The sequence below is a fragment of the Lacerta agilis genome, chromosome 6 (genome assembly GCF_009819535.1).
Source record: "Lacerta agilis isolate rLacAgi1 chromosome 6, rLacAgi1.pri, whole genome shotgun sequence".
NCBI lineage: Eukaryota > Metazoa > Chordata > Lepidosauria > Squamata > Lacertidae > Lacerta > Lacerta agilis.
The window spans coordinates 85,587,445-85,603,735 of NC_046317.1; the positions used below are offsets into that span (position 1 = coordinate 85,587,445).

At 42.4% G+C, this 16,291-nt stretch overlaps 1 protein-coding gene across 1 annotated transcript; it reads right to left on the bottom strand.

The window, feature by feature from the left end:
- Positions 1–8,514: 8,514 nt before the first annotated feature.
- On the bottom strand, positions 8,515–15,092 carry RPS21 (ribosomal protein S21). The gene is made up of 6 exons (XM_033153693.1): positions 15,008–15,092; positions 12,298–12,394; positions 11,202–11,265; positions 10,085–10,156; positions 8,735–8,790; positions 8,515–8,581 (listed from the first exon to the last, which is right to left on the bottom strand). The coding sequence occupies exons 2-6, from the start codon at positions 12,345–12,347 to the stop codon at positions 8,572–8,574; spliced, it is 252 nt and encodes an 83-aa protein (XP_033009584.1). The 5' UTR covers positions 12,348–12,394; positions 15,008–15,092; the 3' UTR covers positions 8,515–8,571.
- Positions 15,093–16,291: the final 1,199 nt, after the last annotated feature.

The window sequence follows — 16,291 nt, forward strand, 5'->3', positions numbered from 1 at the left end:
ACGCCTCACAGCAAAGTCCACAGAATTCTCAGCAGCTGTGATGAAAAGAAATGAAATAAGAAAAACGACCACCGTGGCATTCTCCGAGTCTTAATTTGTATAATTTTTAATTTGGCGGTTTTCTCTGTTCAATTGTGTTTTTCCGTTTACTGTCCTGTGTCTACTGACTCAAAATAAATGCTTTTATAACCACAAGTGACCTAACAGGCATAAGACCCTGGAAAAATGTAAGAATACCCCCCTCCTAGTATTGTCAGGATCAAGTCAACATCTGTATTACTTTCTGCATTGCTTAGAGGGGGGGTAGATAATGAGGCTTCCTCCTCCCATCAAACCCCAGCCAGCATTGCACATGGTCAGGGAGTTGTTGTTCAGCAACATCTGGGAGGGCACCCCATTGCCTTCCCCTGTTTTATACTGAATCAGACCATTGGGTCCATACAGCTCAGCATTTTTTTTTAAAATTTTTATTATTTTCTACAGTAAACAACAAATAAGCAAACAGAAAACCAAAAAAACAATTAACAAAAAACAAAAAACACATCAAACACATTAAAACAACATTAAAAATAACAAAAAAGATACATACCTAACAGGAACATAAAATAAATCCTTATTTACTTCTACTTTCAAATCTTCTTTGGGGGGACTTCCCCCGCTCTCTCGACTGCGTTCAATACTAATATACGTTGGTAACTTTGTAACTATTTTCTAGACATTCACCATTATTCTTAATATACTTTAACATGCTGGCTAATCATATATAGTTCATTACTTAAACACATAACCTTAAACATTTCTAAACATTCCTAAGCCATTTATAACATCCCTTCTTATATACTGTTTTATCTAACATCATCTAGCTAAAGCCAATTAAACACACTGGTTCTGCTCATACAGCTCAGCATTATCTACACTGAATGGCCATTGCTCTCCAGGATTTTGCACAGGGAGTCACCATCCCTAGACTATGGTATCAGGTAGGGCTTCAGCAAGAGCTATAGAAGAGTTTGGATTTGATATCCCACTTTATCACTACCCGAAGGAGTCTCAAAGCGGCTAACATTCTCCTTTCCCTTCCTCCCCCACAACAAACACTCTGTGAAGTGAGTGGGGTTGAGAGACTTCAGAGAAGTGTGACTAGCCCAAGGTCACCCAGCAGCTGCATGTGGAGGAGCGGAGACGCGAACCAGGTTCACCAGATTACAAGTCTGCCGCTCTTAACCACTACACCACACTGGCAACGTGCTGCTTTCTGTAGGCAAAGCCTTTTCAACTGCGATGGTCAAGTGGCCTTAATTTGGTCATGATGTGCATACAAAGGGAGCCTCTTCATTTTGTCTGTTTGTCACACAGATGCCACCTGCTTACTTTAAAACGTGGAATGGAAAATAGAAAACAACTGCTTCCTTTAAAAAGCGGAGTGGAAACATACACACAACAACATGGCACAGTTCCCCCTTACTAAAGTATCATTCCCAAAATAGCAAAGCCATGATTTCCTCTGTCAATGCTTAATAGATTAATACTAAAAGCGTAGGACTGGGAGGCCAGTGCTGAAAGCCCTACTTGGCCATAAAATTTACTGGGTGACCTTGGGCTAGTTGTCAGCTCTAAACCTCACCTGCCACATAGGCAGGGCCAGAATGAGGGTGGGGTGAACGGGGTCCTTGCCCGGGGTCCCTGATTCAAGCCCCCTCCCCAAAAAACCCATGGTAAATGTTGTATCTATTTACAAAGATAACATTTACTAATTAATGGTTTAACAAGCAATTCCTCTTTCTTCCCAGGGAACTCTGGGAATTGTAGCTCTGTGAGGGGACTAGAAGTCACCTAATAACTCTCAGCACCCTTAACAAACTACAGTTCCCAGGATTCTTCTATTGCTATTGAAGAAAGCGTAGGCAAACATATGGGAATCAAATATACATATTCAGAGAGTGGTGGTATAACAGCATTCATTTTCAACTTGATTAGAAAAAAAAGAAACCAAGAAGGTTTAAGGTAACTTACCACAAGGCCTTGGATGGGCCTGAGCAGGGTTGCAATCCTGTTGCATGAGCCTTGTAGGCTTTGGGGACATCTCAAACTGCCTCACCTGTTTTACAGGTGCAATGATGTAGACAGCTCTCTGGAACCACACAGTGGCCAAGAGAAGTAATGCAAAACTGGTGGCTGAGGTCAAGAAGGCAGTTTAGGCTCTATTATTTAGTGTTGTGGCACTTTGCATTTTGTGGACAAAGGGCAGCCAATATGGTGCCCTGAAGATCTTGTGGACTACAGTTCCCATCAGCTGCAGCATGGCCAATGGCTGGAGATTATTGGAATTATGTTGTTGTTGTTCAGTCGTCGTTCAGTCGTGTCCGACTCTTTGTGACCCCATAGACCAGAGCACGCCAGGCACCCCTATCCTCCACTGCCTCCCTCAGTTTGGCCAAACTAATACCAGTCGCTTCGAGAACACTGTCCAACCATCTCATACTCTGTCGTCCCCTTCTCCTTGTGCCCTCCATCTTTCCCAACATCAGGGTCTTTTCCAGGGAGTCTTCTCTTCTCATGAGGTGGCCAAAGTACTGGAGCCTCAACTTCAGGATCTGCCCTTCCAGTGAGCACTCAGGGCTGATTTCTTTAAGGATGGATAAGTTTGATCTTTTTGCAGTCCATGGGACTCTCAAGAGTCTCCTCTAGCACCATAATTCAAAAGCATCAATTCTTCGGCGATCAGCCTTCTTGATGGTCCAGCTCTCACTTCCATACATTACTACTGGGAAAACCATAGCTTTAACTATATGGACCTTTGTCGGCAAGGTGATGTCTCTGCTTTTTAAGATGCTGTCTAGGTTTGTCATTGCTTTCCTCCCAAGAAGCAGGCGTATTTTAATTTCGTGACTGCTGTCACCATCTGCAGTGCTCCGTTTTGAGTGCCACACTTCTGTTTTGAGTGTTACGCTGAGATCTGTCTGTTTTTGCTATTTATTTTGCGTCTTTGTGGCTTTTTTGTTTTGTTTTTGTGGCTGTGTGGAACCCAGTTCAGCTACTGATTGATTGGTTGATTGGTTGATTGATTGAATGAATGTGTGAATGCAGTACATTGTTTATTGCTTTCATTTTATGGATCAATGGTCTCGTTAGATCAGGCATAGGCAACCTTCGGCTCTCCAGGTGTTTCGGACTACAATTCCCATCATCCCTGACCACTGGTCCTGTTAGCTAGGGATCATGGGAGTTGTAGGCCAAAACATCTGGAGAGCCGAAGGTTGCCTATGCCTGCGTTAGATAGTAAAATTCATGTTAAATTGCTGTTTTAGGGGTTGCTTTTAAAAGTCTGGAACAGATTAATCCATTTTGCATTACTTTCTATAGGAAAGTGTGCCTTGGTTTTGGAACGGACTTCCGGAATGGATTAATTTTGAGAACCAAGGTACCACTGTATAACAATATTATCTACACAGAATAGTCACCTTTTTCATTTAGAAGAATGGGATTTGTTCCCTTTGGCATGCATAAGCTCATTGAATCAATAACCACCATTCAGCTGTGTAGCACAGGAGTGCCCAACCTTTTAGAGCACATTTGGAAAACTAAGAAATACCCATTTCACAGAACAAGTTTGCGAGGTTCAAAAGAGGAACCACCAAACAACTAATCTCCTGCCATAACCCCTGAGTTTTGTTTTGTTTTCTTAAAGAAAGTGGCAGAAGGCTTAATTTGGGCAGAATCGAGTATACACTTTCAGTAATGTTAAATACATTACTTCTGGTAAATGAGCCACCATAGCCAAGAGGGCCAAGAAAATTTGTGTCGCGTGCTCTTTAGACTCATCTACCCTTCAACTATCTGAAACCAAAGGGGCCCAGATGTGAAATATATTGGTATTGTTTTCAGCTCTCCTACCTAGGACCAGGACTTTTTTCCAGCTGAAACTCACCAAAACTGTTCTGGCACCTCTCAGGTGGGCCCCAATGGCATTATAAAAGATGAAGAAGAAGAAGAAGAGGAAAAGGAGGAGGAGGAGGAGGAGGAGGAGGAGGAGGAGGAGTTTGGATTTGATATCCCACTTTATCACTACCCTAAGGAGTCTCAAACTGGCTAACAATCTCCTTTTCCCTTCTTCCCCCACAACAAACGCGCTGCAAAAACACGCTGATTCCCAGGAGGCGTTCATGGTGAGTTCCAGCACCCTTTTGTTCTAGAAAAAGTTTCGTTGGAGGGTATGCTATACAGCAGGGGTCAGCAAACATTTTCAGCAGGGGGCTGGTCCACTGTCTGTCAGACCTTGTAGGGGGCTGGACTATTTTTTTTTTTGGGGGGGGGGAAATGAACGAATTCCTATGCCCCACAAATAACCCAGAGATGCATTTTAAAGAAAAGGACAATTTCTACTCATGTAAAAACACGCTGATTCCCAGACTGTCCGTGGGCTGGATTTAGAAGGCGATTGGGCAGGAACTGGCCCCTGGGCCTTAGTTTGCCTACCCATGCTATACAGAGTGCTAGCTACCAATGCATAAACTGCTTGTGGTGTGGAATATGGAAGAGAAGGGAAGAAATTTATCCCATCCCTAAATGGTGCCTCCATAGATTCGTGAAAGGAACTGGAGATGTCCAGAACATTTCTGTACCCTGAGAAAATGAGACTCTGTCCTCAAGGTGCCTGTTCTCTGAATTGCTCTACATGTCCTTATTGGTACGAATTTAAAACAGAAAAGCTGAACTTTTGTTATAAATCAGAGCTCATACCGGCAAGCTTAATCGAACAGCATGAAATTTAGTTCCAGTTTGGGGGGTTTCATCAGAAGGAACTGGTGCCTGCTGTCAAACAATAGCGTGCTTCCTTGTTGGAAAAAGTGTTTAATTGGCTTTCCTTTGTTTATTTCCAAGCTGATTAGTCCCACAGATAATGGTGGGAGGGTCTATCACAAGTTGCCGATCCCACAAGCTATCTCAGGTTGTGAAGGATGCACACTGCAGACGAAAAACAAACCATCTGCATCTCTATACACAAGATACAAATTGTTAACTAGAAACAATAATTATCGTTTGCAGCTCACTTGAACCAAGCTTGCTTGTAGACAGCTGCTCTCCCATGTGCAGGCAGACATGCCTGGGATCTATTAAAGATACTGTAGTGGTTTGCTCAAGTTTTTTCACCCAAAAGATCCTGGGCAGAACTGCCCCCCTCCAAGTTTTATTTCAGTAAGTTGTTGTGTATTTTAAGGACTGTTATTTTATGGATTTCATGTACTCATCTTTCATTGGCTTTGTTGTAAACCACACCTGTGACTTGAGCAAAAGGCAGGTGTGTTTATCATCTAAACCAGGGGTGGCCAACTCCCAAGAGACTGTGATCTAGTTACAGAATTAAAAACTGGCAGTGATCTACCCCCTTTTTTGGAGCTCAGGTCAAAGTTGTTGAGCTTTTTTGGGGAGGAGGAAAGCCCTGTTTTATTGGAGTGCTTTTTTAAGGGGCGCCAAAGTTGTTGAGCTTCTTTGGGAAGCCAGTGATCTACCAGACGTCCACTGATCTACCTGTTGGACATGCCTGAAAAAACAAACAGATTGTGACAGCAGTTCCACAACTGCTGATGGTAGGAAGTTAAATAACAGGGACTGCAACACAAATCCTGGAAGGAATTTTTTTTTTGTTTCTACTACAGCAAACCAACACGCCTACCTACCTGTAACTGCAACACAACAAATAAGCCATTCAGGCGAATGCCAGCTTGTGTGAAGAAGTTTGTACTCATATGCCATCTTCGTGAAGTTTCAGCTATTCAGTCCCCCCCACCCTTTAAGGACACCCCCCCCCCCGGTAATGAAACAGAAACACAATAGGCTTCATTAAGCAACAGGATTCTGTTCCAAAAGAAGGAATCCTAGCCTGCTTTGCACTCAGCCAAGCAATGTGAAGTTTTAGCTAAAATAGCTCAAATCAATAAAGCTGCCTTTCCAACGGTAAGTCTCTGCAAGTAACAGAGGAGAATTTCACAAGCTGGTGTAATGTAACCATGTAAGGGCAATAGGGCACCACTTGTACAATCAAACTCTAGTTCATTCCCTTTCATGGCTCTTTTGAGATCTGAACTATTCTTGTCCGAGAACAGCACAGGCGATTTAACAGCACAGTGGAGAGTCTTAAAAAAGCATCTAGAAAAGCTTTCTAGGCTGGCCATACTCTTTTAGCCGGGCAAGAATTTTAGAGACCCTGATGTAAGCAGAAACAATACTGCAAAGAAGAAAAGAGTCATATCCTGGTTGGAATTTATTACCAATCCTCAGATGTAGGTTAAAATCCAGCAAGATTAGGATGTACATTAAGAACATGGAAACAGATAATGGGACATCTTGGGCCGAGTCTTGGATTGCTAAATGATTTGTATTATTTGAAATAAAGATAATAAAACAAAGTTTAGCAGAACTAGTTCAGCCCCACAGAAGCATTTCTTGAGTGAAATTAGTTTAGCTGGGACTAAGCTAGGTCCATTAATTTCAGTGAGTCTACTCAGAGCACAACTTAGTTGAATAGATTTTTTTCACCTTTCCCCAATTCAAATAGTGAATTGAACACACAGTGGTACCTCGGGTTACAGACGCTTCAGGTTACAGACTCCGCTAACCCAGAAATAGTACCTCGGGTTAAGAGCTTTGCTTCAGGATGAGAACAGAAATCACGCAGCGGCAGGCCCCATTAGCTAAAGTGGTACCTCAGGTTAAGAACAGTTTCAGGTTAAGAATGGACCTCCAGAACAAATTAAGTTCTTAACCTGAGGTACCACTGTACAAGCTCTTGGATACCCCATAAGGGAAAAAGAGCAGGTTTTTTCTACATCAAATTCTTCAGGTGCATTTTCGTTATTCCTATTGATACAACTATATCAAACCAGGTGTCTTCTGCTAAGTGTCTCTGCCTCTCAAGTGAGGCACTGTCCTGAGAAGCTGCTGCCATATACACATTTACCGGTACCTAAAATTCCTACCTACTGCAGCAAACTACTGGCACAGCCTCCAGAATATACCTGGATTTAAAATGGAAGTTTCATCCTATATGGGAATGTCACTACCAGCTCAGGTTTGCCATAATGTTTTAACATACCTGGCTGCTGCTACCTCTTAAGTTTAAAAAGAAACCTTTTGAAAGCTAAAAGCTACAACAGCTGTGCACATCAGGTGAAAAGTGCAGCCTAGTGGATGTTAGCCAGAATCAAGGGGAGTGACAGATAACAAAGGTGGCGTCAGCATGTGTCTGTCTTCTTGATCTATTCAAGCTGTGGTTTTCCCTAGGGCTCTGTGAGGCAGATAGAATATAAACCTTTCGACCTGCTGCCAAGTTAATAGGTTATTAGAATTGACCTGCAGAATTGTGTTTGCTCAGCTACTGGGTAAAATTTAGAATCATAGAACTGCAGTTGGAAGGGAACCCAAGGGCCATCTAGTCCAACCCCCTGCAATGCAGGAATCTTTTTACATTGTTCCCCTGGAAACATGTAGTTTTATTGGTGAGCTTTTCTAATTAAGCGAGTTCTCAAACTTTGGAATACCAGAAAAAGAAATATTGGCTCCAATCAGATCTCTCCAGAAATAAGTCACTGTACTCGGCATCAGATTTTTTATTTTTTTGTAATCCTTCAGGCCTCCAGTGGAAAGAGGTGAACAAATCGAGTTCTAAAAATAACATGGTGTCGGGACGAGGGCAGCACACACCTCTCATTCTGGGGTGTGACATTTGGTGAGCCTGGGTATGTGTGCAGCATCTTGAACCACCCACCCAACTCAAACTGAACTCTGAACACAAAAGCTTTCTTCTAAGCTTACCAAACTGAGTGCTTAAAAATTGGCCAGTTCAGCTCCTACGATCCTTATGACAACTTGTTTACATATTTCAGAATAATTATATTTATCACAGGATATCAATGTACTGCATTTCCTCACATTTGAGATCTTAACAAGCAAAGGGAAGTTCTCTTAACTATTGGCTTCTTGCTGTTTGGGAAAAAAAACCTGCCAAGAAATAACACAAGTCATTTTCTTTGTCATGGGAGAATATATAAAGAACACGAACTCTAGAGACAAACGTAATTCACAGATAAATGTAGCAAAACCATTTCTGCATCTTTCTAGCCGTCTGCAAACCACATACAAATGAAGGCAAAACGTGTGAGAACAAGGATGGAGAGAGAACCTGCAGCTTTGCAGATGGTATTAAGAGTTCAGGGTCTCTATCCCTGTGTTTTAGAGTTCTAAGTAGAGATACAAACATCATCTTGCATCTCGTGGCAAAAATGATGTAACTTTTAAGGATCTGGGACAATAGTTTGGTGACTAAGAATCTGTGGTCTATTTTAGCTGTAAGTATTACCGCTGCAATTTATCATAAGCACAAACCTATTTTTAATATAAAAACAATCCATTTAAACTGAGCTATGTAATCCATATTAACAATACTGTAATCTTCAGAATTAGCCTCTTTTAAGAGTTCCACCTGTTATGAGCTGAAATGACACACTGAACTTTAGATGCTTTCCAACAGTTTTATTTTATAACAAATTTCACATCATGCTTCTTCGTCATGCTTTAGAAATTCCTAGAAAAGGAAAAGAAACAGTTACAAACGTACAGATTAAGGGACAGATTAATCTTAACAAAGCAGCACAAGAAACTGGCAAACTGAGAATGCACAGCTGCATTAGTACCCGAGAGAGAGAGGGAGAGAGAGATGAGATTCAACAAAACTTACTTGGGTATTATACCATCGTTCTTTGCAAGGCGCAGGATTGAGTCATCAGATTCCCCCTGAAACACAGAAAATAAGTTTAACTGAGTGGCAAAGGCCTGTTCAAAGAGCTCCACATACAGCGCTTTAAGTTAACAAGGAGATGCTCTCCTGCAGTCGGTTTTTTGAATGCACAAGCCAAGACTTGACCAGGGTAGGGTACACAACTGATTTGCTTTCCTTTTTCCTCAGGAGGAGGCAACAATTCCTACAAACACTTACCTGCGAGTAAGCCCAACTTAATACTATGGATCTTGCTTTTGAATAAACTTGGACACAATGTGGTTAGGCTATTTTCACAAAACTAGCCTGGTTAACCATTTTTTATGGGTGGCTTAGTCAGATTCTTACAAGAATATAAGAATAACCAGTAGGGTCAGGCCAATGGCCCATCTAGTCCAGTATCCCATTCTCACAGTAGCCAACCAGATGTGGTTTGATCAATAAATGCTATCCTAAGATGGTAACTATCAGTTCTCAATACTGCTTACCTCCCTGTGACAGAATTATATTACCAAGTAGCAGTGTAGCCCACTATCTTGAGATGACTTCAAATTAAGGTTCACTATTCAGTCCAGAATGACAGTGCATAATATAGAAGGAATGATTGCTTCTTTCAGGAGCAACTACTCATGGTAGCCTATTCATTTACTGATAGAGGGAGCTTGCAAAGAATTATTGCACATATAGAGAACAGAGAACTCTTGAATGCTGCTGTGAGTTAATTCATCAACCATATTTTGAGACAACTGAAGCACTTCAGAACAGTCCATGAAGATAGTACTCAGTAATCCCTGCAGTGGTATCCAGCTCTGTTCATATTTGCTTATGTTAATCTAGTACAAGTTCATGAAAGAATTTGATACCACTTACAAATCTGTTTTCCATACACACCTCATGAGTTAAACATGAAAGACTAAAAGCCCAATCATAAATATATTTATTGATTTTCATGTGTGTTACTTCTAAGTAAATGAGCCTAGCATTGTAGCCCAGCAACGGAAAGCAAGTCCTGGGGAAAGGATGTTTAAATGTTACTAGTGTAAAGAGCCCCTTTATATTACTCTCACAACCCAGAGGATGACAATTTCCTTATTTAAAACAGAATTATCTCCAAGACCTAGTCTCTTAACCTTAAATCAGCTGATACTCAAAAGGTAAACTATGTCAAGTTTAATTGCGAACTGGAGTTGATATAAATGCAGAAACCCAACATGTAGTGAGACCAACCCCCACAACAGCCAAACACTGAGGTGGAAAAACAACAGACGTTATTCTACTGGGGAAGAGAAACCATTTTAAGTTCATACTTACCATTCTGCGAATTGCTCCACAAACTGCGTAAGTTTTGCACTGGCCATTGACTCTGCCTGTGACTTTATCAACCTGAAATGGGAATCAAGACTGCATTTCAACATGTTAACTGTTGTGCAGTTATACTGGAAAACACAATGCGTAGAAGATATCAATTATCGGCAGCGAACCCCTTAAAAATCTAACCAGGTAGTTTACAGAAAACAAATTAATAGTTTAAATGCCTGTATGAAAAATGTGTTTGCCCAGATTTACTGGATTATTGAAATCTGGGACAAATGTCAGCCATGTCCCATGTCCACAAAAGGATCAATTTTTCATTTCTATTAATCCATGATACATCCAAAAATTAATAGGAATTTGTTTAAAACAAAAGGGAAGCAACAGAACAGATGATACTAACCTTTATGAGTAAAAACAAAAAGTCATGCAGCAAGCAGTATGGGACAACAGCACCCAGGGTCCAAAGCAAAAGCATGGCATGGAAGGAATGTGACCTACACGTTGCTTTTATTGTCTTATCTTTTTATAAACTGCTTCGAGGTTTGTGTGTTTGTGTGTGTGTATGCCCAAACTCCCCCATGTGTTTCCTTTGGACCATGAATGCTGTTCTCTCAATACTGCTTGCTATAGGAAGCAGCCCCTGTAATTTATTTTCACCTGCAGCAGGAAGTCTAGCAAAGGAAGTAATTCTACAGTCCCACACCCTCTGGACCCAGGAGCCTGAGAGAAACAACCGTGGTTATTGCTACACTGCCGTAAATTTTAATACTCAGGGCCATATCCTGAAAGGCAGAAAGGAGTGAAATAAAACTGCACATTATGCAGGGACACCATGTTGTAACCAATACTGGTTCTCTTTGTGACTGCAGTCAACTCCATGCGACCTTGTGTTAGATCAATGCTTAGCCAACTTTTTACACTTAGGTTTCTTCCTACTGTAGCCATAATAAGCTCATAGGCCTCTGGAGCTAGGAATGCATTCTTTACATAGAGTTACTAACCCAGGCAACTGGCAGGTTACAAGCCTCATTAAAATGTAATTCAGTACCAAAAAGAAAACACATCCATTAACGCCTTTCAACTTGTATATTCTAATTAATTATATTTTACTCACCTCACAAATATTCATCTGGGTGGAGGCATGGTCTTTAGCACCAATTATCCGGTTGCTAGCAGAGCTGAAGGGGAGAAAAGAAGCCCCATCAAAATATATAAAAATTCACGGCTAGAAAATCTTGCACTGAAGACAACCACCATTGTCTTACAGCAGCTGCACCCACTCTTGGCATGCCTAGGACACCCCCTGCACTGCAGAAATACATGGAACTTAAGCCCTGGGCATAGCTCTTTCTGGACTCCTCAACTTAGCCTTTCTGTATCTTAAATTCTTCTTGTAACCACATCACCTTTTCTACAACTGAGTTGGCAGGTGCACGCACCTATCTATGCACCCATCTTTTTTTCTGCTGTAGCAGCCAAATAGCTCAATCTCATTATCCTTGTTTATTAAATTTGTATACCACCCTTCATCTGTAGATCGTAGGGTGGTTCACAACGTAAAAACACAAATAAAAAACAAGAACAAACCAAGAACCCCCTGCTGACAACACATTTAAAAGGGTGTCGGATGTTAATCAGCCAAAGGCTTGGTTGAAGAGAAAGGTTTTTTCCTGTCACCTAACGGTGTAACCCCCACACCCTCCCCCCAAAACCCATAACTCCATGCTAACATAGCAACTAACAAATCAGTAAATCATAGTTTGGTATTGTAAGAATGAACCCCACCGAGCCTTGGGCTCACACACGCCCTCAATCAGCATGGGCACAAGTAGAAGTTTGGAAGCTTTTGTTTCTGTTTAAGATTAACTGCAGCTTGCTATGTCACCCAAACCTGGACATACTGTGCTCCATCTTAACTATGGACAGTTGAAACAAAGCCAACTTCAAATTATAGTGTATCAAGCTAGCTTGCTTCAAGTATCTGTACTTAATATTAACCAGCTTGTCTCAGGATGGATGACACACTGAACTGCGAAAGCTCCTGTGCTCTTCCTCCAGTCATGCCAGGAAGTCAGGTTGGGAGCACTTGAGCCCAAGGAGTATTATTGTATGGCTAAAGCCATGATTTAACCCCATGCACAAATGTGCCATGACTTTCTTCAAGTTGCCCAAGGCAGACTGGCAATTTCCATGGAGAAATTAATACGCACCATTTACGAGGAACGTAGAGATCCACAAACTCCCCAGCGTCGTTCTGCATTGTGTTTTTCTAGGGTTTTGCCACAAGTGATGTGCAACAGGAAATTTCTGACAAGATATGATAAAGGATCAGTACCTAGCAATGCTGAAGTGACTGAAAAATTACAGAAATAGCTTCACCCCCAGCAGTCTCTGCAACCTGCCAGAGTCCTTATCTTCTAGCATCTTCCTATCAGTTATGCACCTATTTAAAACTACATTGTGTGTATTAATTTAATGAAGCAGGAAGATTTCTTTTGAAGTGTTTCATTTTATTTAAACTCTTAGTTATAAGCAGGAGCACTTCCATAGAATATTAATTATAATAATATTTATAGTTACAGGGAGGTAGCCGTGTTGGTCTGCAATAGTCAAAACAAAATAAAAAATAAAAAATTCCTTCCAGTAGCACCTTAGAGACCAACTAAGTTTGTTCTTGGTATGAGCTTCCGTGTGCACGCACACTTCAAGAACAAACTTATTTAATATACTGTATCAGGGAGGTGCTACTCAACTAAGTCAAAGTAGATTGTCTTCAAATTTTCAGAGATGAGATTACCTTAACAGTGACTTACTATCTTTACAGCCAGAGAGTTGGGTCTACTCTGAGTAAAACTTAGTTGGCCATAAAATCAAGTATTCAGAAGAGACATTCATAACATGTAAATGGACAATCCATGAATAAGGTAAGATTCAGAATTACACACCCACTCCACACTGCATGGCAGCCTAGACTTATCTAAATACATTCTCTCCCATAAATCCCACTGTCATCTCGCCTCTACTGAACTTGGGAAGGTGTGGAAAGAGGAGCCAATTCCATCTCCCACTTAAGTGGAAGATATCGTTCAATGATTAACCAACGGAAAACAAACACACCTGTGCATTTACTGCACTTCCAATAAACAGAAAGTACACGAACAGCTCCTCCTCAAAGCAACAATTTCTACCTGCCAGATATTAGGAGCACAGGAAATTGCCTTGTACAGACTCCAAAGCAAGGATGTTCGTAAACTGAACACAACAGGTTTTACCCTTTTTTTTAAATGCTCCATTTCAGGCTACAATTCTCAATTCACACTTAACTTTCTGGATAGGGAGCTACCTTACACAGCATCAGACCTTTGGTCCATGTAGCTTAGCTGTACCTACACTGGCTGGCAGCAGCTTTCCAGGATTTCAGACAGGGTTCTTTCCAAGCTCTACTCAAGAGATGCTGGGGATAGAATCTAGGATATCTGCATGCAAAGCAGATGCTCCACTACCTGGATTTGTTTTCTGCAACACAGGTAAGATGCACAAAAAAGCCCCACAACAAACTCTAATTTCTCTTTTCTCAAGATTTCTTGGATATGTCTACCGAGCAGATTCGCTATGAAATTCTGCTTTTAGGTAAAAGCTAGTACCAACTCTGCTCATCCACATGCCTATTTGTTAAGAGAAATTCTGAAATTGCTAGTCTGCAGTTGAAATAGAGTATATATATTTTAAAAATCTGTTTGCATTTATTGCACCTGCCCTACAGTTTGTGTGTGTGCAGACACAGGCATCTATGTGTGTATTATGCATTAAACATCCCTCTTGAATCATGACAATAACAAAATCCAGTACACTGTAAAGCCTTTAACTATTCACACCTCACTCTTAATTGCCGGAACTGTTTGTAAACAGGGAAATGGCAGCACAGCCAAGAAGGCATTTATTTATTTAATTTATATACTGCCCCCTTCATCTGAGGATCACAGGATGGCTTACAATATAAAAACAGAAAAGTGCATAAGGTAGTAACAAACAAAAACAACACCCCTACCCCAAGTTTAAAAGGCCACAGATTGTTTAATTAGCCAAAGGCCTCGAAGAAGAGGAATGATTTGGCCCGGCACCTAAAGATATGTAACAAAAGTGCAAGGTGAGCCTCCACGGGGAGAGCATTCCACAAATGGGGAGTCACCGCAGAAAAGGCCCGTTCTCATGTTGCTACCCTCTGGACCTCTCGTGGTGGAGGCACATGAAGAGGGGCCTCGGATGATGATCGCAGGGTCTGGGTCTGTTCATACGAGGAGACAGTCCTTGAGGGTATTGCAGTCCTGACCCATTTAAGACTTTATACCAGCACTTTAAATTGGGACCAGAAACTTAACTGGCAGCCAGAGGAGTCCGGCCACAGATCGGTGTCATATGCTCACACCGTCTTGCAAGCCGGCCGCTGAATTTTGTACCAGCTCAATTGCCACCTCGGCCGTTATTTGCACGGACAACCTGTTGCTGCCCGGAAATCAAGGTAGGTTAAGTGAAAGCCCGAGGTTAGCAATTCGGGGGCAACAAAAAAAGAACGGGGTCGCCTGCTGGCAGCAGCTTTCTAGGGTTTCCCGTGGAGATCCCTGCTAGCCCCAGAGTGGTTCTGGGGCGAAGGAGGGTGTGTGGAAATCTAAAGCGCCCTGGCGCGCACAAGCGACTATTTTATATCTATAGGAAAAGGGTCTCTTTCATGTCCCCTCACCCCCTGGGCCTCCCACCTCGGGGCAGAGGAAGCAGGCGACCCCCGGGAAGAGGGAAAGCTGGGAGCGGGAGGAGCAATCAGCTCAACTGACTACGCGCCTCCTCCCTCGCCCCGCTTTCAACCTCAGAGAGGGAGAAATCACGGCCCGCCCGCCCGGGAACACGGAGCAGGCCTCGCCTCACCTCCTCACAAGCCGCGAGCCCAGGCCGGAAAGAGAGATCTACGTCACTCAGAGGCGATTACAAAGCCCGTAGCGGCGGCAGCGCGCAGGCGCAGGCAACCACGAGGCGTGCGCGGCGACGTCACGCGCACACAGGTTTTCTCATTTGGGAGGCGCCGTGAAGAGCGTCGGCTTTCGAGTGGGAGGGGCAGAAGAGGCCGTTATAAAATGGGCGTGGCTAAAGAGGACGAGTCCTTGAGGGTGGAGGGAGAGTTTCGGGGGTGTGTGCAAAAAGGCGGGAATTTGGAGAGGCTCCTCGCTGAGGAGAATGAAGGGAGCAAATGATATTAATATTTCGAAACATTTAATGCGCCTTTTGACTGAGAAGAAAACCCAAAGCGTTTTACAGAAAGATGATTAAAATCAAGAAAAGTTCAGAACCGTGCTTTCAAAACCTACACAAGTTAAAATACTGAAAACAGACTAAAATCACTTCCTAAGTACCTGGGTAGACTTGTCTGAACAAAAATGTTTTCAGCAGGCTAGGCAAAAGGCTTCTGCTTGATCTCAATAGGCAGAGAAAAGATACAAGCAAGAGATGACAGTTCACTTGTATTTCCCACATTACCTCATATGTCAGGACAAGGAAAATAATGGATGGTGCGCACAAACTGCAGCTAGAGCTTTAAAGCGCATTTGGAGCACGTGTTCGCTCCCATCAAGTTTGTTTAAATGTCGCTGGGAAGGGCACGAGGGGTAAATTGCAGTGCGGAGAGTTCCATATTGGTGTGTGAGGGCAGAGGAGGTGGGTTTAAGGTGCGCAAGGAACCTTTCTGCCACAAGCTTAGTGGGTGTCACGAGCCTTGCAGAGGGCGCTGCTGAAATTTGAAAGACCACAGTCTGCCTCTGGCGAGGGAGGGAAAATACCCACTGAAAATTATTATTTTGCTCTGGTGATGGTACACTTGGGGCCTTTTTTGTTAGCTCAGGGGAACTCCGTTCCGGCACTTCTCAGGTGGGCGCCATTGCCATTGTAACAGAAAAAGGGAGGCGTTCATGGTGAATTCTGGCACCTCTTTTTCTAGAAGAATAGCACTGGGTACACTCATGTTTGCAGTTGCCTGTTTTCTATCAGATATAGTAGAACAGAGAGTGGTAGTAGGGTGCCATATGTCTGGGTTTAATGTCTGGTAATCAGGCTGCAAAATGGCATTTAGCCTATAGTAGCCTATAGTAGCTCAGATAAAAGGACATTGTCTAGAAAGAGTTTGAAAGAAGTGCCTTGCTCTTCATTCCTACTGAATAT

Bases quoted from the DNA above. Each gene is read 5' to 3' on its own strand.
- RPS21 (XM_033153693.1), bottom strand. From the start codon at position 12,347: ATGCAGAACGACGCTGGGGAGTTTGTGGATCTCTACGTTCCTCGTAAA. The intron at 11,266-12,297 runs GTGCGTATTAAT...TCTCCCCTTCAG, and splicing joins CTCTACGTTCCTCGTAAATG to CTCTGCTAGCAACCGGATAA. The intron at 8,791-10,084 runs GTAAGTATGAAC...TCTGTGTTTCAG, and splicing joins GTGGAGCAATTCGCAGAATG to GGGGAATCTGATGACTCAAT.